The 23732-nt window shown below is 36.2% G+C and overlaps 1 protein-coding gene across 1 annotated transcript in view; it reads right to left on the reverse strand.

Annotated features, from left to right (window-relative positions):
• The window catches only part of LOC117317123 (vacuolar protein 8-like), a 42957-nt gene extending 27487 nt beyond the window's left edge, over nt 1–15470 (reverse strand). The window contains exons 1-2 of the mRNA XM_033871921.1: nt 15380–15470; nt 1586–1835 (exon numbers count right to left, since the gene is read on the reverse strand). Of these exons, the coding sequence (XP_033727812.1) occupies nt 1586–1835; nt 15380–15406 (277 nt within the window). The 5' untranslated portion in view covers nt 15407–15470. The remainder of the gene's footprint in view (nt 1–1585; nt 1836–15379) is intronic.
• Between the last annotated feature and the right edge of the window lie 8262 nt (nt 15471–23732).

A 23732-nucleotide genomic window follows, 5' to 3' on the forward strand; every position in this document is an offset into this window, starting at 1 on the left:
GTATAAAATGATGAATTCTGTCAAGCCATAATGTATGGCTTGAAAAATCAAAGACTGATGCTCAAGTTAGATGTCATAATTATTGAACATGTATTACGAGGATAAAGTTAATTGTACACTGATTTTGCAAGACTTTTCTTTTCAACAAACCCTAGCTATCACTTAGCTGACTGAGCCCTTATACATTGAATCTTGTTCCTAAGTTTGAAGGCTTCGAAAAATGTTTTAGATAGTTATTTAACGGAAAATGAAAATGTTTTTCATAAATCAAGGAGGATAAATCTGTTTCTATGTTTGGTGATAATTGGATATTATTTATGGGAGTTATTGCAAGAAAAAAAGCAGAAAACAAAAATTTTTATGTTTCTTTTTCAAGCTTGAGGAAAATCTATTAACAACTTTTCCAGTAATTTCACGGAAACAGCAAAAAGCAATGTATTTAGTTAATCAAGGGGCCATAACCCTGTCAAATTAAGTCAGGCAAAAGTGGCAATCGAACTTAGCAAGCACTTGAAGCATTTAAACGTGTCATCTAGTTTGAAGACAACCTGATAATAATTATTCAAGTTATTTCATGGAAACAGCAGGAAACTAGAACTGTAAGCCTATGGCTGACTAATACACCCCGCACTCTCTATTATTTGCAAAAAACGGTTTTTCCAGTTTTTCCAGTTTTTCATTGCAGCGGTATACGTTGTGGGGGTATAAAGAGGCCATAGTGCTATTTGGCAATACCCCTATATACAAAATCAAAATCAAGAGGCATGGATTATGTTGTCATGGTGATAATTTTGGAAACAACTCAAATTACATGCTTTATTTACTTAATCATCTCAGATTCTGACCAAAGATGAATAAAGTTGGTCCAATGACTGAGGAGTTATAGCTCTTTATTGGAAAACCAGTTTATTGTGACCAGTTACATTTGTACCATACCAACCACACTTTTGAGAAAAAATAGTTGCAGACGAATTATTTAAAGTGTTTCAAAGAGTTATGTAGACAAACATTTTCTACAGAAACCTGTTTATAGGGACCGGTTACTATTATAGCAACCTTAATTTTGAGGAGAAAATTTTGCAGGCACATCTACACATGGTCCTTTATATTTAAAATGTAACGAATAAAATAATTGTTGGGACAATAGAAGGTGGAAGCCGAATAGCGCCACAAGAAGTAAAATTTTAATGTCTTAAGAACGACTTAGCATTGATTTAAATACATAGATTTTATTAGTATCTTTGTACAGATGGTTATATGTATTTTCCTTCACTATGCATCAGGGGGGGGGGGGGGGGGGGGGGGGGGGTAGAAATGTTTATAGATCAAGAGGCCATAACGTATAACTCTGTCAAATAAAGTCAGGCATAAGTGGTAATCACACTTGGCCAAGCCTTTAAGGCTTTAAACCTTGTTACGAAGTTTAAATTGAATGAAGAAAATCTGTTGATATTTGTTGCAGTTATTGCACAGAAACAAAGCATGACAGATGGACAGACTGATAAACGGATGGACAAACTTAAATAAATATCCACCATTTCAGAGGGGATAACAAAGATGTAACATAGTATTATTATAATATTACCATGCTCAAGATAGTGAAGAAGATTGCCAACAGCCTGTCTTTCATTTTCTAGTAGAATCATTTCATAGTTGTCATCGATCAGACTGCCGGTTTGTTCTGGTAATGGTATACAGCCACAGGATAGACAACAGAGGCAGTAATCAAGTAGGCGTCGCAGTAACTGGACCAGCTTTTCAAGGACATCAGTTTTGTCTGTCGAAAGTGACCGCTCTATCCTTATCTCAAACTCCTGATCCATAGAACTTAATGACTGAAAAAATAAAACCAAACCTATATAGCTAATAGTACATACAATTAAACAATGTTTCAATAAACTAGATTTTACAGTATAACAAAAGTTGTAAGAAGACAACACAGCTCACAGAGTGAAGTTTGGAATAAGTTTTTTTAAAGTAGGCCAAAGGTCAAAGTTAAGGTCAGCTGGTCCACAAATGTAGTACCAAGGAAATTTTAAATGTCACAAGGAACACACATATGTCAAATAAGCATTCTAAAAGTATAATTGCTTAAGCAAGACATGTCCCCTGCTGGCCCCGCTAAAACTTGTAACAGTGACCTTGACCCCAAAACTCTGAAACTTGAACTTAATCTGAAGTTACATGCCAACTTTCACCAAGATGCCTTGAAGCTTAGCATAGCTGAGAAAAGTGCAGAAACTAATTAAGTGGACAGACAGACAGATAGAATGACAGCTCATGGACGGACAGATAGACAGACAGCTCACGCACAGACAGACAGATGGGGAGGGAACCTATAGCCCAAAAGGTTTCACTGATATGGGACTAATAGCTATAAGCTGCATGTACCTGACATTTGTATTGACACAACTAAAATCCGAGTCCTACATATATATCTGTCTACGAACAATATCAATGCCACCAGTATCACAATAGCTCCTCTGGATTTCGTCCCAGCAAACTAATTAAAAAAATAATATAACCTACAAATTGTCAACATGTTTTGATCGGTCAGATACAGGCCATCATCAGCTACTGGGCACAGATGGTGAAGGTACGTGTGACAACATGGAGGTCACATTATCAGATCTAAGAATTATAGATTTGATCTATTGTGACTGCTGTAAGTAGGAAAACATTTTACTCAGGACGATATTTTCCATTATTGGGGCAATTCTATTGTTGAAAAGTTTGGAAAACGGTACAGTTACAATTGTGGAACACTAAAATAAATGCAGTGTTCCTAATGAAAGTTGATGTAGCTAGGGTCCAAATCACACATAAAAACATGGGGTCCCATGTCACCTCTCTTTTAGACTCTCTAGAATATTCAAATTTTAGATAAAATTGAGCTTGATGATTTTGGTTTCAAGGATATGTCTGATTCATAAGTTTTAAACTAGGGGGAGATAAACTAGTATCAGAATTCAGGCGAGCAATCGTAACAAAAAAACTAAGGGGCTGGTGGCCATGGCCAGTGTACCTCTCGCTGACCATGTCAGTTTTCTCTGGTTACCTCCCATACACAGTACCAGTAACAACCCCAGTGACATGGTACCTCCCCCTAACATACACAGTACCAGTAACAACCCCAGTGACATGGTACCTCCCCCTAACATACACAGTACCAGTAACAACCCCAGTGACATGGTACCTCCCCCTAACATACACAGTACCAGTAACAACCCCAGTGACATGGTACCTCCCCCTAACATACACAGTACCAGTAACAACTCCAGTGACATGGTACCTCCCCCTAACATACACAGTACAAGTAACAACCCCAGTGACATGGTACCTCCCCCTAACATACACAGTACCAGTAACAACCCCAGTGACAATGGTACCTCCCCCTAACATACACAGTACCAGTAGGAACCCCTGTGACATGGTACCTCCCCCTAACATACACAGTACCAGTAACAACCCCAGTGACATGGTACCTCCCCCTAACATACACAGTACCAGTAACAATCCCAGTGACATGGTACCTCCCCCTAACATACACAGTACCAGTAACAACCCCAGTGACATGGTACCTCCCCCTAACATACACAGTACCAGTAACAACCCCAGTGACATGGTACCTCCCCCTGACAAGAGGAAAGACAGGTTAATTCGCATTTATTACAGATAATATGATATATGAGATGAGTCGTACATTATGTTGTCAATCTTTATAGCTTATTTTACTCTAGTTGCAGATAAATAAACTTGATAAGACATTAAGTTAACAAACATGGAACACATTACCTGGTAGTTATAATTGTTCCTCATAAAAGTTTATGTAGCTGATCATATGGAAATGAAGTCTATAACTTTTAGCTACCCTGATATGACAACATCTGCTGTGAAATAGCACGCTGTATTGCTGTTCTGTAAAAAACAATACCAACAGATGCTATTTGATACATCCCACTTTCCCTGAATTTGAGTTAGAGGTAACATGTGTTGGCATCTGCAGGCCTTGCAGGATATAACACACAACAGCAGCAATGCCTACACTTGAAATGTTAATATCAATTTTAGGCTGCAATTCATTAAACTAGGTTACATTGTGTGTAATGAAACATTGTAAACTTATTTATTTTTTACAACAATTACAAAGTTATACCAACTATAATTAGGCTTGTTGGACCAATCATGGAAGTGTGTGAGGGTCTAATTAGTGTGTGAGGAAACCAGAGTACCTGGAAACCGAAGTAGTTGGTTGGGCTCAGTGACCCCTATAACCTTTTTATGTCTGACTGGGGTTTGGTTTATTTTGTTTAAAGTCCTATTAAAAGCCTTGGTCATTTAAGGACGTGCCAGGTTTTGGAGGTGGAGGAAAACCGGAGTACCCAAAGAAAAACCACCAGCCTATGGTCGAGTACCAGGCAACTGACCTATGTGGGTTTCAAACTTGCGACCCAGAGGTGGAGGGCTAGTGATCGTTTCAGGACACCTGAACCATTCGGTGACCGCGGCCCTAAATCTGATTGGGCAATCAAACCCTTAGGTGAAAGGCAGGTGTGTTACCACTGTTCAATCTGAACACATCAAGAATATGGAAACATTCAACTTCTAATCAAACCTGAAGTAATATATTACCAAATCAATAGATCATGTGTTCAGTACCATATCAATTCCATGATAATAAGCCCAGAAAGCAAACACATCAACTTTTTCTGTAGTAAGATTTTATCACACTTATTTCCAAAATTCAAAGCCATATGGGCACTATTTCCACGGTCGTGAAAAAAAACAAGTAATAAAGCATATAAGATATTTTCCAATGTATGAGAAAACAAATTCAATGTAGCAGTTTATATTAGATATTTATCAACTTAAGTTATCTAAACTCAAATCACAATTTCATTATCAAACATATTTAAGACTAATTATCATATAATGAAATGTATATCAATTGATTGTGTTAGAAATTAATTGCACTCAGGTTATGATATTATGAAACATCTACCTTCGGTGCATTTAATTGTCAATAAAAAGTTGTAACATAAAATGTCTGATGAAGGTACCGGTGACACAGTCACTTTAATTCATTTTTTAGTCACCGAGATATCATGCATAAAAACCTCATAATGGCCATGGTATATATAGTAAAGTCTATTTTCCTGAACATCAGGTTTGTACAGCTATAGATATAGCTTAATGGACAAGTTTTAACACCAACAAAAGAAAACCTGTTTTATATGTACATTTGTATACCTATAATGTATAGTCAGTATATCAACTTAAGTGGATGTTGTACAAATATGTCAGTAGATGCTCAATTGTCCTGATTTTGAGGAGACTCTATACAATATTATACTGGGTACATGTATGTACATGCATTATAGCTTGTATATTTTACTGTTGTTTGTCAGCAATATGCTTGTATATTGTACTCTGTTGTTTGTCAGCAATGCTTGTATATTGTACTCTGTTGTTTGTCAGCAATGCTTGTATATTGTACTCTGTTGTTTGTCAGCAATATGCTTGTATATTGTACTCTGTTGTTTGTCAGCAATGCTTGTATATTGTACTGTTGTTTGTCAGCAATATGCTTGTATATTGTACTCTGTTGTTTGTCAGCAATATACTTATATATTGTACTCTGTTGTTTGTCAGCAATATGCTTGTATATTGTACTCTGTTGTTTGTCAGCAATGCTTGTATATTGTACTGTTGTTTGTCAGCAATATGCTTGTATATTGTACTCTGTTGTTTGTCAGCAATATACTTATATATTGTACTCTGTTGTTTGTCAGCAATATGCTTGTATATTGTACTGTTGTTTGTCAGCAATATGCTTGTATATTGTACTCTGTTGTTTGTCAGCAATATGCTTGTATATTGTACTCTGTTGTTTGTCAGCAATATGCTTGTATATTGTACTCTGTTGTTTGTCAGCAATGCTTGTATATTGTACTGTTGTTTGTCAGCAATATGCTTGTATATTGTACTGTTGTTTGTCAGCAATGCTTGTATATTGTACTCTGTTGTTTGTCAGCAATATGCTTGTATATTGTACTCTGTTGTTTGTCAGCAATGCTTGTATATTGTACTCTGTTGTTTGTCAGCAATATACTTATATATTGTACTCTGTTGTTTGTCAGCAATATGCTTGTATATTGTACTCTGTTGTTTGTCAGCAATATGCTTGTATATTGTACTCTGTTGTTTGTCAGCAATATACTTATATATTGTACTCTGTTGTTTGTCAGCAATATGCTTGTATATTGTACTCTGTTGTTTGTCAGCAATATGCTTGTATATTGTACTCTGTTGTTTGTCAGCAATATACTTATATATTGTACTCTGTTGTTTGTCAGCAATATGCTTGTATATTGTACTGTTGTTTGTCAGCAATGCTTGTATATTGTACTCTGTTGTTTGTCAGCAATATACTTATATATTGTACTCTGTTGTTTGTCAGCAATATGCTTATATATTGTACTCTGTTGTTTGTCAGCAATATGCTTGTATATTGTACTCTGTTGTTTGTCAGCAATATGCTTGTATATTGTACTGTTGTTTGTCAGCAATATGCTTGTATATTTTACTCTGTTATTTGTCAGCAATATGCCTGAATTATAACACTCTTTATTTATACTGGTCCTCCACATATATTTGAATTATGTTATATAACTTATCGATTGTTGACCTCAGTCAGGAGAGCCACATATATAGACTACAATGACATCATACCTTTATTTCTAGATCTCCGATGATTCTTCATGAAAATCACTGAGTCTTTAATTAGATTACCTGGGTAATGTATTGGTTTTTTTTTTAATTTAAAGCACTTGGTAAGAATTTGATGTGTCTGATATATATATATATATAAATTGCCTTATTTGTAATGTCACTTCCCTGATCACTGCTGATGATGAGTTCTCTCAGATACAGTGTAATAAAGCGCGGTAATGGTTGGAGCGCAGGTCCTGTAATCTTAGGTGAGGATCCAATGTGCATGCATGGTTCAACACGCTCCCTACCCGTGCCAGTTTACTTTTCTAAGGAAGCTGAGATACGGGTCAGTCTGTGCTGTCGTGGTTGTGTCCTTATATATATATATAGGCACTTTACCCTAATTGTTATGGATGGTATGAAACAGTTGTTCAGTGAGGTAGTCACCAACTACTACAAGGAGACCCCGCCCAAAATGATTCTGGCTGTTCACAGGGTGAATAAACCATCAAACAAACAATACTCTCCTTACGACTGATGTGTCCACATATATAGCATCAATATCTACCACATGTTAATGTTTTTGTTAGCACTACAACAAATAGCCTCAGCTGGCCACTTCTGGATCCCCACTTTGAATGTGTCACCTTCATTTACTTTTAAATAGATACATAAACAGATACATATGTATCTTATTATGACAAAGGAGGATTTCATGATTCTTTGACGATCAGATCTGAAAGAAATATTAATTTGAAATATGGTAAATTAAATATTTATAGTTTTATCTTATCTTTAAAACAATATTTTTGGTGGATGTTTTTTCCAGGGCTCATCTAATTCATATTCAATTTGTTTGACAGTGCATGAATTTACAACATTCGATCATTTGATGGAAGATTGCTCACTACATCAATAGTTCTCTGTGTAAATGAATATTTTCTCTCATTTAATCTTGAAAGCTTTTCATAAATGAACCTTTCCCGATTTAAAAGATGTCTGACACTTCACAATCATATTTTCCGGACATCATTTGACATCATTTGTAGACATCTACCCGTGATCTTCTATATGATAGTGTGGGTATAGTTTCTGTTTTTGTGGCCGCGGTGGCCGAGTGGTTAAGGTGTCCCGACACTTTATCACTAGCCCTCCACCTCTGGGTTGCGAGTACGAAACCTACGTGGGGCAGTTGCCAGGTACTGACAGTAGGACGGTGATTTTTCTCTGGGTACTCCGGCTTTCTTCCTCCTCCAAAACCTGGCACGTCCTTAAATGACCCTGGCTGTTAATAGGACGTTAAACAAAAACAAACCAAATTTTGTAACCTCGCAGGACATATATAGGAGAAGTCATTTAACTAAGGCATTTTGGCACCAGACTTGCTTTGCATTTTTCAAAGATGTATATAGCAACTTATAGCTCACATATTATATAGTATATTTTGATAATATTATGATAATTGATTAACAGCTCTTGTCTTATTTATAATAGATATAGCAGCAGTGTGCCAAGGTGACATATGACGCATGATCATGACACAAAGTGATGATGTATGTAAATATATACACACATGTAAAATAAGATATAATGGGCCAAGGGTTGGGAATTCATGGAAAGTCCTTATGAATCTAACACAGGGATCATCAGTACTGCTATTACTGTATAAACAGTTGTGTTGAATTTTGATGAACATTTGACTATCTAAGTGCATTTTGTCTGGTGTCATCATTGTTAAAAACAAATTAAATCATAAATCACTGATGCATATGTATGTGAAACATCAATGTGTCTGAATTAATTACATGTATACCCCCAATATACAAACTTCAAAAGAGAAAAAATTAACAGAAGCCTTTTTCTTGCTCATCCTGGCTTATGCAACAGGTCATTATCACAAAACATTAATTTGTGTATCAGATATATCTACCTTAGAATAACCTATATAAACATTACGTTTATAGAAATTATATCAAGTATACTAAATGTTTAGTCTGAGTGTCTGGTGAGTATGGAATTAAATGGTAATTAAAACTCAAGAGGATTGATCTTTATTAAACAACCATAAACATATAAGTTCGTAGCATGTCTCGCCTGCAGTGTGACCCGCTTTGTCATTATATATACATGTACTCAGAACTATAATGTTTTATTACTGGTGGTGGTGGTGGGGCCTGTATACAAAGAACTTGAATGTTTTATTACTTACTCTTGGGGGGGGGGGGGGGGGGGGGGGGGTTCGTTTATAAGGGACTTAACTCGTTGAACCTCTATATAAAGGACACCTATCTATAAAGGACACTTTTGCCTTGTCCCTTACGTGTCCTTTATAGACAGGTTCGACTGTAGTTAAGCTTTCACCAAACTCTTAAACTCTTAAATGGCAAATTCACTAAGTGCACCAGGTATACAATATAGACATGTAAATGCTGATACATTAGCAATCCATCTGAAATCACTAAATCTGAAAATTTACCTAGTAAATATGTCATTTTTACCCCAAAATTTCAAACTTTCTGAAAAATAAGAATAACAAACATCTGATTTATTATTGAATTTATTCAAATTTGGCGATAAACTGATTTGTAAATCAACTGGAGAAGGAGCAAAGATTTTATATCAATTTCTTAAAGTCTAAGGTTTAAAGTCAAAATTATAGTAAAAAATTACAAGAAGCCCATGGGCCTTAGCGGTCACCAGAGTCTTAACATATTATTTCTTTCTTCTCTTTTTATTTACAATGAATTTCTAAATAGTTCCTGTATATTTAGTAGTATAGTTTTGCCCCTCTTCATAATCCTAACCAATTTTGAATAATTTCCATTAAAATATGATTTTCCTATATAAACTATAGTTAAGTTTAGCACCTCTCCAGTGACAATCATGAAACCTATATAAGAACCATGTTTACAATTTTGATAAATCACCTTAAGGCCTTTCCATCCATGAAGAGTAATTGATTCAAGCAATTCTTGGACTTTAGAAGGTTTTTGAAGTTCCAGTCAATTTGACCCAAAACATGGGATCAACATTCAGGAAATGATCCCAGATATGTTATCCATCTGGCAGCCGATTTCATATGCTATACCAATGTTTTCTTTTCATTTCCATCCTTTGACCAGTCATTTGATTACTGTGACCTTGAACTTGGTTGGTCAAGGTCAACTTTTTGTATAATTATAATGCAGCCAGCAATTCATGCTGTAGATGTGGTAATTATCAAGTGCACATGTATAGGTGTCACAGTAATGAACAAGAGATCCCAGAGGGATCTTGGCGCCCACCATTGAACGATCTTTATAGGTTCCATGTCAGATTGATCTTTTCTCTATTTTTCCTTTCCTTTTACTAATCTGTGTAAATTGAGAAACATCCCTCTAGTACTTTTCAAACAAGTGGAACCTATATATGAAATTTGAGAAAGATCCCTTCAGTACTTTCTAAGAAATAGCGATAACAAACTTCAATTGTCAAAATCCAAGATGGCTGCCTGTCGACCATGTTGTTTTCCGATTGGTCTCAAAATGCAATATGCATAACTAGGCACCAAGGGGGGAACCTACATATGAAATTTGAAAAAGATCCCTTCAGTACTTTCTGAGAAATAGCGATAACAAACTTCAATTGTCAAACAAGAGATCCCAGAGGGATCTTGGCGCCCACCATTGAATGATCTTTATAAGTGCCATGTCAGATTGATCTTTTCTCTATTTTCCCTTCCTCTTATTAATCTGTGCAAATTGAGAAACATCTCTCAAGTACTTTTTAAACAAGGGGAACCAATATATGAAATTTGAGAAAGATCCCTTAAGTACTTTCTAAGAAATAGTGATAACAAACTTCAATTGTCAAAATCCAAGATGGCTGCCTGTCGGCCATGTTGTTTTCAGACTGGTCTTAAAATGCAATATGCATAACTAGGGACCGTGGGGAACCTACATATGAAATCTGAGAAAGATCCCTTTACTACATTCTGAGAAATAGCGATAACAAACTTCAATTGTCAAAAACCAAGATGGCTGCCTGTCTGCCATGTTGTTTTCCGACTGGTCTCAAAATGCAATATGCATAACAAGGCACCAAGGGGAACATATATATGAAAATTGAGAAAGATCCCTTCACTACTTACTGAGAAATAGTGATAACAAACTTCAATTGTCAAAATCCAAGATGGCTGCCTGTCTGCCATGTTTTTTGATTGGTCTCAAAATGCAATATGCATAACTAGGCACCAAGGGGAACCTACATATGAAATTTGAGAAAGATCCCTTCAGCACTTTCTGAGAAATAGCGATAACAAACTTCAATTGTCAAAATCCAAGATGACTGCCTGTCGGCCATGTTGTTTTCCGATTGGTCTCAAAATGCAATATGCATAACAAGGCACTCAGGGGAACCTACATATGAAATTTTAGAAAGATCTCTTTAGTACTTTCTGAGAAATAGCGATAACAAACTTCAATTGTCAAAATCCAAGATGACTGCCTGTCGGCCATATGCATGTTGTTTTCCGACTGGTCTCAAAATGCAATATGCATCACTAGGCACCAAGGGGAACCTACATATGAAATTTCAGAAAGATCCCTTCATAACTTTCTGAGAAATAGTGATAACAAACTCCAATTGTCAAAATCCAAGATGACTGCCTGTCGGCCATGTTGTTTTCCGACTGGTCTCATAATGAAATATGCATAACTAGGCATCAAGGGGAACCTACATATGAAATTTCAGAAAGATCCCTTCATTACTTTCTGAGAAATAGTGATAACAAACTTCATTTGTCAAAATCCAAGATGGCAGCCTGTCGGCCATGTTGTTTTCCGATTGGTCTCAAAAAGCAATATGCATAACTAGGCACCAAGGGGAACCTACATATGAAATTTCAGAAAGATCCCTTCAGTACTTTCTGAGGATTAGCGATAACAAGAATTGTTTACGGACGGAGGGACGGACGGACGGACGGACGGACGAACATCATTGAGACCTCATGATATCATCATTCCTTAATTAATTCAGTTTAATGCAACTGCTAGGGATCCGACCTGGAATCTCTGGCTTACTACTACTACACTCACAACAAATCCTGGTATAACAAACAGAGAGCAAACGTGAATAGCCATGGACCCTGGAGTCTCAAGGATGCCTCATAGATATATAGCTAATTTCCAAAAAGTGTAGAAATTTAAAGGATAAAATGGTTCAGAGTAAAACCAACAGAAAGTCAAAGTAAGTCAAAGTTGAAAGTTATTTCATAATTCTCATATACAGTGTAAATGAATGTCTCAAAGTGACACAGATGTAGTGAGCAATGAATGTCTCAAAGTGACACAGTGATGCAGTGAACTAAGGGCCATAACTCTGTATTTACAGTTGAGACAAAAATCAAATGTTTGTCTGTGTATGGGAATTATATTGAGGTTGTGATGACAATGACTTACATTTCAACATGTTATGCCTCAGTATTTATGATGCAGTATTCTGTGCAGCTGTTGAGAGTTTTAACAGCTCTCTCTACTAACACTGATTAAAGCTTGTAGGCTACACAAGCACAGGTGTGATATGAGAATAAATTAAAAATCACCTGACAGGATATCTATTAGGTTAGACTTGTATCATTCTGATCAATATTCTCTCTCCTCTTTGACACTGTGACTCAACAGAAGTTATATTACCTAGCTGGTCCAATTGTATATACCCAGCATATGCCAAAAAGGAATAATGTTTTTAATTGGGCGACTTTTGTCAAAGATAAACTTTTTTCACTTAGCTTCGGTGAAATGTGGTTGAATCAAAACAATCTTAATGCTTCTATTAATTTGTAATGTATCAAACAAAGAATTTTTGATATTGCAAGACAAGACATGTATGAGTTATAAGATAGTTCCTCAAAATGTATTTTGTATAGGCATTTAGTAGATGACATCTCACTACAGTATTTATAATTTATATAAAAACATCCCAAAATGTAATAGAATTGCTTTGACTAAAATTTGTCTATCAGCACATACCCTTCATATTGAAACAGGACGTTATCGAAATATTGCAAGAAATGAACGTCTGTGTAGAGTCTGTAACTCTAGCCACATAGAGGCCGAGTATCACTTTCTGTTAATTTGCCAATTCTTTCAAACCCTAAAATCAAGATGTATTAAAAAGTACTACCGGAAAAAAACATCTGTATTCAAGTTGACCCAATTAATATGTACAACTAATTACAAAGATTTATCAATGCTGAGCAAATATATATATGATGCTACACAACTACGGAAAAGTATGATTTAATGTATATTGCCTAATTTTGAATTGTCCATTCTCTACACAATTTATTTTGTCCGTTCTACACTGCTATCATGCAGTGCCCACCAACTGGACAATGTATGAATTGTTATACATGTGTGAACTGATGAGCTGTAAATTATAGCTCAAGGTTAATAAACAAATTGAAAAGTTACCAAAGATTCTTTTAAAGATTTCAGTCTTTCAACATATTGGTATATATACACATCAAACTTATCAATGCAGTTAGTCTGGGGTCTACTGGTTTTATCCCCAGAGGATGCATTGAAACAAATATGATTAGCAAGAGGCCCAGAGGGCCTGTTTCACTCACCTGGATTTCATGAGATATGAAACAAGAATGATGATTAAGTATATTTGTCACTGGTATTGCTGTAAGTATATCATAGGCATTTTATATGGGTACGTGAGGTTTTTATGCCAAAAAATGCATTATTCCATGAAATGAAATTGACTTTTGGCACAATTCCATAGGGATGCTACCACACAAATGTGAGTGATATCCATTGCTTAGTTTCAGAAAAGAAGTTGTTTAAACCGATTGACCCCTTTTGACCCTGCCTTCTGCACCCCGGGGGTCAGTTCCTTCCTTTATAAAATTTTGAATCCTACCCAAAAGGATATGCTACAGTCAAATATGAGCTGTTTCAGAGAAGTTGTTCATATAAATTTGGCCAAATTGACCCTTTTTGGCCCAACCCCCTCAGCCCCCTAGGGGGGCAACCCCAAAATTTGTACAATTTTGAATCCCCACCCCATGACCATGCTACGATACAAATGTGAGTACTAGTGATATCCATTGCTTAGTTTCAGAGAAGAAGTTGTTTATATCAATTTAACAAAATTGACCCCTTTTGGCCCCGCCCCTCAGCCCCCAGGAGGTCGACCCCGTCATTTGTACAATTTTGAATCCCCACCCCATAGTAATGCTACCAGACTAATATGAGCAATATCCATTGCTCGGTTTCAGAGAAGAAAGAAGAGACCTCTTATAATTACTTTCAGCTGTTGTATACTATATAAAATAGAAAACAAAACTATATTTCATTGCGGAGGTAATTATAATACTTCAGACACGACTCATATCGTGATAATTAATATTGTTGGGGGTCATTTTTTGGTATTTGTCAAACCTCCAAATAACAAAAATGTAAATATCTAATTGATAAATGATAAGAATCATGATATGAACCCCTGAAGTCTTAATATATATATAACTGGACTTATTTCTTCTGTGAACTGAGTGACAGCGATTGTATTTATAACGCTATAAACGTCACACCGACAGCTTTCTTTTCAAGTGCAAGAAACTTACTTTATTACATTTTTACCAGTGAAATATCAAAAATTATTCATTCTATAAAAGTGATATTTTTCACTAGTGAAGAATATCATATTTAGCGAAAAATATCACTTTTGCTGATTTGACCAATCAAATTAATGATTAGAAAATATCAAAATAATTGACCAATCAGAAAGCCCGACATATATGTCAGCACCTGGACAGGGGAAACTACTTTTTTTGTTTACAAATTATCGCTGTAGTTCTAGTTAGCATACGGGGTAGAGTTTTCGTTGATAAAAAATGTAATAAACAGAATATCTAACAGTGTCTTCAGTAAAACCAAATATATTTCACTCGTGTGGCTAACATTTTGATATTTTTCACTCGTGCTGCTCACTCGTGAAAAATATCAAAATATTAGGTGAGCCCCACTCGTGAAATATATTTGGTATTACTGAAGACACTGTTAGATATCCTCTATGTATATATAGATTCTACATTTGATATATCGGGAGAAATCAGAGTTCTCCTCTTGTCAAACAAGAATATCTAACCAACCGTATATCAAAGATATGTTGTGAAATTCTTATTTGAATCATGATCAATAATTATAACCTGTATAAAATTAAAATAACTTATTTCCTTTGTCTGCAATTCTATCACTCGTGACATCTACTATTTATAGTAATGTACATAATTGAAGTGGTGAATTGGGTCGCTGTACCAGAGGTTATAGACCTATAGCAGGCTGTAGCTTTAGGTTAGCTTTTAACTTGATTAACAACCTTCAAGTGGGGGGATGGTGGAATACTTGACCCAAGCAGGCTTGTAATAACAGCGAATAGAATAGACATCGATATATGGTTGACCAGTCTAATAACGACAACAAAGGCATGGCTGACGATGTAATTAAATTATTTTAGGCCTACCTGTGTACACACATATCTTCACACGATCGGTCAACTAGGTCTACAGTATAATAACAATGATACATGTGTCAACAGTCAAAACAAAATGTCGACGACTATATTTTAGTAAAATTGTCTTACAGACAGACATGTGTGCATCAATTACCGATCTTACCTCGCCGCCTTTCCGTTTTGCCTCCATCCTTTGTTTACACGTGTTACCTCGATCATTTACAACAGATGTGATGTTTACCTGAAGTACAGCTGATGTATACTCTCTTGTGGTCGTAAAAATAGCCACCAATCAAATCACCGGCTTATATTATACAACCGATACAGCGCACCGGGGGTACACCAGACGGATTATCTCCCCCTTATAAAGTTTTTAACACTCCAACGCCTGAGCAGTGTCATTTTGTATCAGTATAGCCTCTAATGATTCATGGAATGACACACGTGTACGTACACATCGACAATGTTTTACAAAGACATACGTTATTGTATTGTATTGTATTGTACTGTATTGTGTTGTATTGTATTGTATTGTATTGTATTCAGGGACGTACATACATGAATAGCAAGAAAAAGAAACCTGTTGCTGAGATTCCATTATTAGGCCTATCCATACAAGGCCTATACATAATGTAAACCTGACGATCAATAGACCAACTGTTTAGAAAGGAAACGGGTGGCTATATGTGTTTGAGAAAATGTTAGTGACTATTTTCATTTGTTTTGTTTTAGGCGCGAGTGTATACAATGTATGTTTTGTAGAATCGAAGGTAATATGTTTGGTTTTATTCTTATTATTAAGGATTTTCCCAATAGACAATGCCGAACGTTTATAATTAGTATTTACCGCAGAATATTTACGGGTACTGTAGCGTGTTTGCAATCTTATACAACCGGCACGGTACATGTTATAATTATAAATAAAATTGAAAATAAATGTTAGCTTCCTGTGGTCAACTTTTGATTGTCTCGCCCTTTCCCGCACTGTGACACATGTAAGACGGATAGGAGAGTGTTTAAATATGGTTTCCCGCGCTTTAACGTCATTTACAGAGGGACGGAGGCTAAAATGTGGTTTCCCGCGCTGAGACGTCAGCTACAGAGTTAGCTGTTTTTAATGTGGCGTCCTTAGTTTTGCAGCGGCTTCAGTGAAAATTGGGGCATTAAATTGTATTATATCTCCTCTACCTTAATAGATCGAGCCATCGGTATATGAGGGTGACGGATATTGTGAGGTGAACTCGGAAAGAGCTCTTCTATAGGACCAGGAGACTACATTGTGCCATTTAATGATTATGTTATTGATATTACGTTGCCAAATTGTCCGCGATGCAATTTTAGGCCGTAGCTTGTCTGTTTCGATGAAAGAAGAATCCAAATATGTTTTTCCAAGCGTTTGCTTGAGTTGGTTGCCAAGGGCGGAATTAATTTTTCATTTTGTTCAAAAAGTTCAGTACAATTTGGATTAAAAAAAACATCTAAAAAGTTCGATTTGCTGGATTCGATTTCAGTTAAAAAGCAAAATATTGAGGTATAATTTTGCTTTTAGTTGAGAGAGCGGCAATTCGTTTGCTTCAATAGAAAGTCTTACGCCAGATGAAGTCCTTTGTGATGAATCGAATCAAGCATTTTGTATATGATAGAACCATAATCAAGTTTAGCCCAGTATAACACCTCTCAATTTGCACCCCAATCAGTATGGGATAGGACCTTCATCATATGCACATTTGCAAATTTATCTTTGAAATATTTAATGAGGTAAAGATGATAATTTGGAATCGAATGTTAGACCGAGGAATGTAGTTTTAGGTACTATCTGAAGAACGTTACCGTTTAGGTTTAGACTAGGATCATTGTGTAATTGTCGGAGTTAACGGAAGCACATACAATTTAAAACCAGTTTCATATGCACAGTTTTCATCTTGACCAGACATCCCCGACACTCATATTTGTCCGAGATATTATCATCCTAAATATGAGTCTGAAATTTGATGCAAGTCCCTCATTAGAACCCACAAGAACGCTGAAAATGATTTTCTAAAACAAAATAACGATTACCTTGACCCAACAACCTTGAAACTCAAACATGTCCTAGATATATCATGCTCGTTTGTAATGGTGTGAAGCTTGAGAAAAAAAAACCCCGAGGAATGAAGCTGCTAGGGCGCTGACAAAGATTTTTCTAAAAATAGTAACTGTGACCTAAACATTAACCCAAAACCCCAGACACCGTACTCATCCTAGATAGTTCGGTCCTTTACCATTGTGTGAAGTTTGATCTAAATCCGCCACGGAATGATTTGGTTTGGTTTGGTTTATTTTGTTTAACGTCCTATTAACAGCTAAGGTCATTTAAGGACGGCCACCCGTGCGTGCGACAACCTTCATCGAGATACCCCAACGACCGAGTGTATTTGGTTTTACAAACTTACATAATTGAAATATACATGTAACTACGTTTGATGAGCTTAACTTTCTGATGTAATTTAATATTTACAATTAACGACCGCGTCAGTCTCTTTATCGTTATTTTACATACCTGTTTGTATAGGCACATTAAGCATGTGACACAGAGTCCAAGCTCAGTAAGCTGAACTATATTGCAACTTTTTTTTGTAATGCCTTTCACTGTTCACGGTTGTCTCCCTTAACCGTTTGTATTTTGTCAATAGTTTGAATACAATATGCAATGTCGCATTGATTATTCGGTCAAATTACTCCAGCACCTGTACCGGTACATGTGCGTTATACATACGATGTACCGAAACATCAATTAACAATCTGACATACCCATATACAAATAGGATCGCCTTCTTTGAATATTCCACAAAGAGGTCAACGGCACAGGTCAGTCTGGTCAGACTATACCAAATTTCAAGTATCCACGCCTTCATTCTGGAACATTTTCTTCAGGTTAGTAATGTGAATATGATAGGAGTCATATAATACTACCAATACGATACTTATGTAACCCCGGTAGGTACTAGCCGCATCCTACAGTACTGTCAATTTTCGTTTGTTCAGGGACGGTGTACATCCTGTAGAACTGTTAGCTCGTTCTTGGATGAAGAGGTTCGTTAGTAAAATTATTATTGATTGTCAGTAATAAATCATAATGTCTGAAGTTGAACATTCAGAGGGGGAGGAGGAGGTCAAATCCAAGATTAAAGATCAACCGGATAACAGTGCTGATAAGGGCAGTCCGACTGATCAGCCAATGGATGTAAAACCTAGAGGTAGATGATAAGGCTAGTCCTTTTCTGAAGGGCAGTACAAGTACTGTCTCTGAGGAGGACATGATAAAACTGCTAATAGACCCCTTTCACAATCCCCGCAATCGACTACAATTTAGAGTTATTTCCCTTGAATATTTCTGAAAACGAGGCTAAGCCTGCTGAGAGACACTCCCGTGTTTGTCTCCAATGTCAACACTGTCGGCTTTGAATTTTAAGTTGAACAACACGGAAGATTTAAACAAACTGAAGGTTGTTGAGTTGAAAGAGATTTAAAAATACAGCGGTGAGAATGTAACAGGAAACAAATCTGCTCTAATAGCGAGACGTATTTCTCTTAAAATCAAGTTAAATGCCACGGATAATATAGATGCCAGTGATGTATCGGACTCTACCGCCGGGATTGACCTAGGCCTATTTAAGGCGCTTGACGTAGAGAAAGAAAATTTTCTTACGAGCAAATGTCAGCAAAAGATCGCATATGGAGTGGAGACTTGAGGAAAATGGTCGAATTTAATTTTCACCAACTCCATAATTATCTCGTAGGCATGGATCACTGGTAATTAATTAAACTGCTGAAACCTTTTTTCAAAGTGCTTCATGACACTTTTTTCATTGATGTTTGACTCCGAAAATAGCCGGTTTGTGCTGCTCCTTTTACATGTAATTGACACATTTATGATAAATCAATGAATTGCTATTATATACTTGAATTAGAGGTTTTAATATATAATTGAACAATATATAGCAATGATTAATAGGGTAAAGTAACTTATACATTATATATAAGCTAATGTGCTGGTAATCGGTTATTAATACATAAAATTTGTCAATTTCTGAAAAGTTGTCCTGTACAAACAGGTTGACAGGTGAATAACGTCATGGTTCGTCAATAAAATTTGTTAAAGTTAATGCGTGTCCTGAGCGGTTTTTTTTCACGCCCCGTAATTCATTAAACGATATTTCAAAATCATAGTTGCTGTATCATATAGACGGAGGACATCTAATAGATTAATGTGCAAAATTTGACTCTGATTAGACTAGTGCATAATATGCAAATGTACCGGCGAAGGTACGGTGCAATACATTATTACATATACATATGTCCTGTGAGGAATGAGTGACCTGCGAGGAATGAGTGTCCTGTGAGAGTTTTTGCCCCGTAATTCGTTAAATAGTATTTTCTGTTAATTCCTTCTGCATCATACGGATGAACATCGAACCTATTAACATGCAAAAATTGACATCGAGTTTGATGCGAAGAAAGCATAATAATTCATTCATTTTCGGTGCAGTGTCCTGTGCGGTATTTGCACACCCCACAATTCGTACATATACGCGATGTCTATTACTATCAATGTGCAAAATTTGACTTTGATAGAACAAGTACATTTTATCAAATGTTACGACGAATTTACAGTAAGTATAAGATGAGTGTCCTGTCAGTTTTTTGCACATTTTGTTAAATTGATAGGTGTAATAGATATGAATATTAACTAATAGTATAACTTATTTTGAAGTCATTACTGAGTACAGGGTAAATAGGTTAAAATGTTTGCGCCACTCTACGAAATAAAGGCCATACATTTTAAATGTTAAAAACAACTGTTATCGGTAATGTACGAAAAAGCAGTACTGCCGTCAACTATATATTTAAATGTATTTAAACTTTATAAGTGCATTAACTATGTAGACAGTGTATTTGCACTTTTAATAAATACGTGTAATTAGAAATTACATTAACAGTTAAAACTGTGCATTTTCTTGGTGTACATGTTGATCGTGAGCGTTAGTTAAATATTGAAGGATTTTACTTTTCATTATATTTTATTAACCATAATTATTTGTAAACATCGTTCTTTTTTCAAAAGGTGATTAACAGTATATGAATTGATTAGTGATGCCAACTAACTCACTGTAAATTATTGCCTCAGTTATGTGAAGTGGTTGATGACTTGCCAATGACCAGTTTTGTTTCGCGACTATTCAATTCAGCCCCATGCTGTGTCGATGTCAATGTACGGGTCATGGACATTATCATGGACATTATTGCAACAAAAGGCAGTAACGTATGCAAGTGTAACAGGACAATTATTATACCTTTTGTTGATTTTCTGTTTGCTTTTTATTTTATGTGATGCGTATTTTCGAGTGATTAAATAACAGAGGTGTGTATATATATACTCTAATAAGTATCACAGATATCCTCTATATTTATGTATGTTTTATATACATGTGCATAAATGTACAGATATGTGTGTTGGTCATATAGTAATAACAATACATGGGAAGGTAATGCATATCACAAGTTATTTCCTGTATAATTATAATATACGGACTTAGGGAGAAAATACGTATATTTCAGGAGTAATAAAGTTATTTCTTGTATAATTCTTATAAACGGACTTTGGGAGAAAATACGTATAGATCTACGTGTATTTGTAATTCTTATATAACGGACTTTGGGAGAAAAATACGTATATTTCAGGCGTAATAAAGTTATTTCTTGTGTAATTCTTATAAACGGACTTAGGGAGAAAAATACGTATATTTCAGGCGTAATAAAGTTATTTCTTGAGTAATTCTTATAAACGGACTTAGGGAGAAAAATACGTATATTTCAGACGTAATAAAGTTATTTCTTGTATAATTCTTATAAACGGACTTTGGGAGAAAATAGGCCTACGTATATATAGATCTACGTGTATTTGTAATTCTTATATAACGGACACAGTTTTAAAGTTTGAGCAGTTCGATCACCAGTGATCATGACCATGCCTGCGTCAAAGTACCCGAGGTTGGCACGGCGCCACAGGACACTCACTAGTTAGTACACCACAGGTACTTGTGGACATGATTATGATGTTTTTAATTTAAATGTTTTATTATAGACGATTAAATTATTGTATCACAATCGCATGCTTAATTTGTAAAAAAAATATCGTACCTCGGCCTTATAAATACTAAATTTATAACGCCGAGGTACGATATATTTTTTTTACAAATTAAGCCTGCGATTGTGATACAATAATTTAATCATCTATAATAAAACATTTAAATTCAAAACATCATAATCATGTCCACAAGTCTACCTGTGAACAAAATCACGGGACGTGCGAACACCCCGCGGGACACCCTGCAATGTAACTTCGACAGTACATTTAAATAATATGCACTCGTGCAATCAAAGTCAACTTTTGCATGGTAATAGGCTCAATGTTTATCTGTATGATACAGAAAACATAATTTTAAAATATCATTTAATGAGTTACGGGGCGTGTAAAAACAATCACAGGACACTCATTCCTCACAGGACACTCGTATGCTTATGGCACCGTAACTTCGAGTTCGCCGGTAGGTATGCACTCGTTATATCAAAGTCAAATTTTACATCTTCATAGGTTAGATATTCATCTGTATGATACAGAAAAAAATATTTAATAATATCACTTAACGAAATGCGGGGCGTGCAAAAACCCTCACAGGACACTCATTAGGCACACCCCTTGTGACTTGTGACCGTCAACTTGTCAGCAGGCTGAGCCTCGTTTTCGCGAAATTCAGGGGAAATAACTCTTTACATTTTGCGATTGTGAAACTGGCCTATTGCCTCTGGCAAATACCGGTTGATACCGGTGAAGGAGGAAATTAGTTCCAAAGCTGATAAGGCTCCAAAGCCTAAACCCTCTGCCCCTGCTAGTATACTTCTGTTACCCAGAGGTAGGACCAGTTCAGTTTTTGCTGATAATTCTGGTCTAGACGATACCACTATAGGTCGAGTTTCTAGTCACAATTTTCCCAAGATACCCTTGTTCTCTGGTGGTGACCCAACACCTAAAGGCGAGGTGAATTACCAGGAATGGCGATCTGAGATCCGTTGCTTGCACGGGGATGATGAAATCACCACAAGTACCTTAGTGCAAGCAATACGTCGCTCATTAAGGGGAACTGCCAGGAGAATGCTAATTTCCCTGGGAGAGAGGCCTACCATTGCTGATATACTCCGCAAGTTGGATACCTATTTGGGGATATATCAACCCATGATATGTTAATGCAAGAGTTTTTCAACTCGTCGCAAAGACAGGATGAGTCTGTAACTGATTTTAGATGCAGATTAGAAACCCTGTTACAGACTGCAATTGACAATGGGTCTCTACAGCAATCATCTAAAAATGATATGCTGAGGCACAAATTCTGGACATCCCTACAAGTCATAAGTATGACTCATTACAAGATTATGATGAGCTTTTACGTGAGATACGTGTTGTAGAGAAGGAACTGTCTTCGTCGGAGTCTGGCGTAGCAGGTAAGAGTGGTACTGACAAACAGAGTAAAATAGGTCAAAGCCATACTGTCACTTGTGAAGTAGACCAACAAGTCCCAACATAGGGAAAAGAGTTAGAGCTGAAAGTTAAAGACCTTGAGGAAAAACTTCTTTCCAAACTTAGTAGTGCTACATCCAAAAAAGATGAGCAGAAGTCAAAGAACAGCTATAGGGGTCGAGGTCGTGGCAAGGGTTACAGAGGTAATAAAGGTCATATGAACAAGGATTAAAAGTCTGACCCAAAAGAGTAGCAGCCTCTGCATGTGGTCAAACAGGCCGGGGATGTAGCCAAGGGCCACAGTATTGAAATCTTAGATAGACTTTTTGGGACCCTCTAATGAGGCTATCGTATGTATTGAAGGTCAAAAGGTTATAGGTCTAATTGACAGTGGTTCAATGATTTCTACTATATCGAGGACATTCTATGAAAGTCTTTCAGATAAACCTCCGTTACAGGAACTTAATTCCTTAGGGTTAGAGGTTAGAGTGGCTAATGGGTCACTGTTAAATTATCTAGGCTATATTGAGTGTACTGTCAGTCTACCATTTTGTCTCAAGCTATATTCGACGTTTTATTACTTGTCGTACCAGATACCGATTACAACCATTAGTGTCCAGCGCTGTTGGGTACTAATGTAATACGTGTTGTGAAATCTTGAGCTTCAGATGATGTCATTTTACCATCAGAATGGGAAACAGCTGCGTCCTATAACTTGTTCCTACTCTGTTAAAACCTTGAGCAGGAAACCAATTACTTTGGCTCCCTATATATGAGTCAATGGTTATTACTGGTGTTATGCCGATGGACCTTATACATTTCTGTACAAATGTACAAGTTGATATGATCTATTTATTTATTTGTAATGGGAATGGCACCAATTAATACTCTCATATTGTGTTTACCCTGCGTGGTTATATCGTGTTTACCCTGCGTGGTTGTATCGTGTTTACCCTGCGTG

This window comes from Pecten maximus, chromosome 18, assembly GCF_902652985.1.
Source record: "Pecten maximus chromosome 18, xPecMax1.1, whole genome shotgun sequence".
NCBI classification, from domain to species: Eukaryota; Metazoa; Mollusca; class Bivalvia; order Pectinida; family Pectinidae; genus Pecten; species Pecten maximus.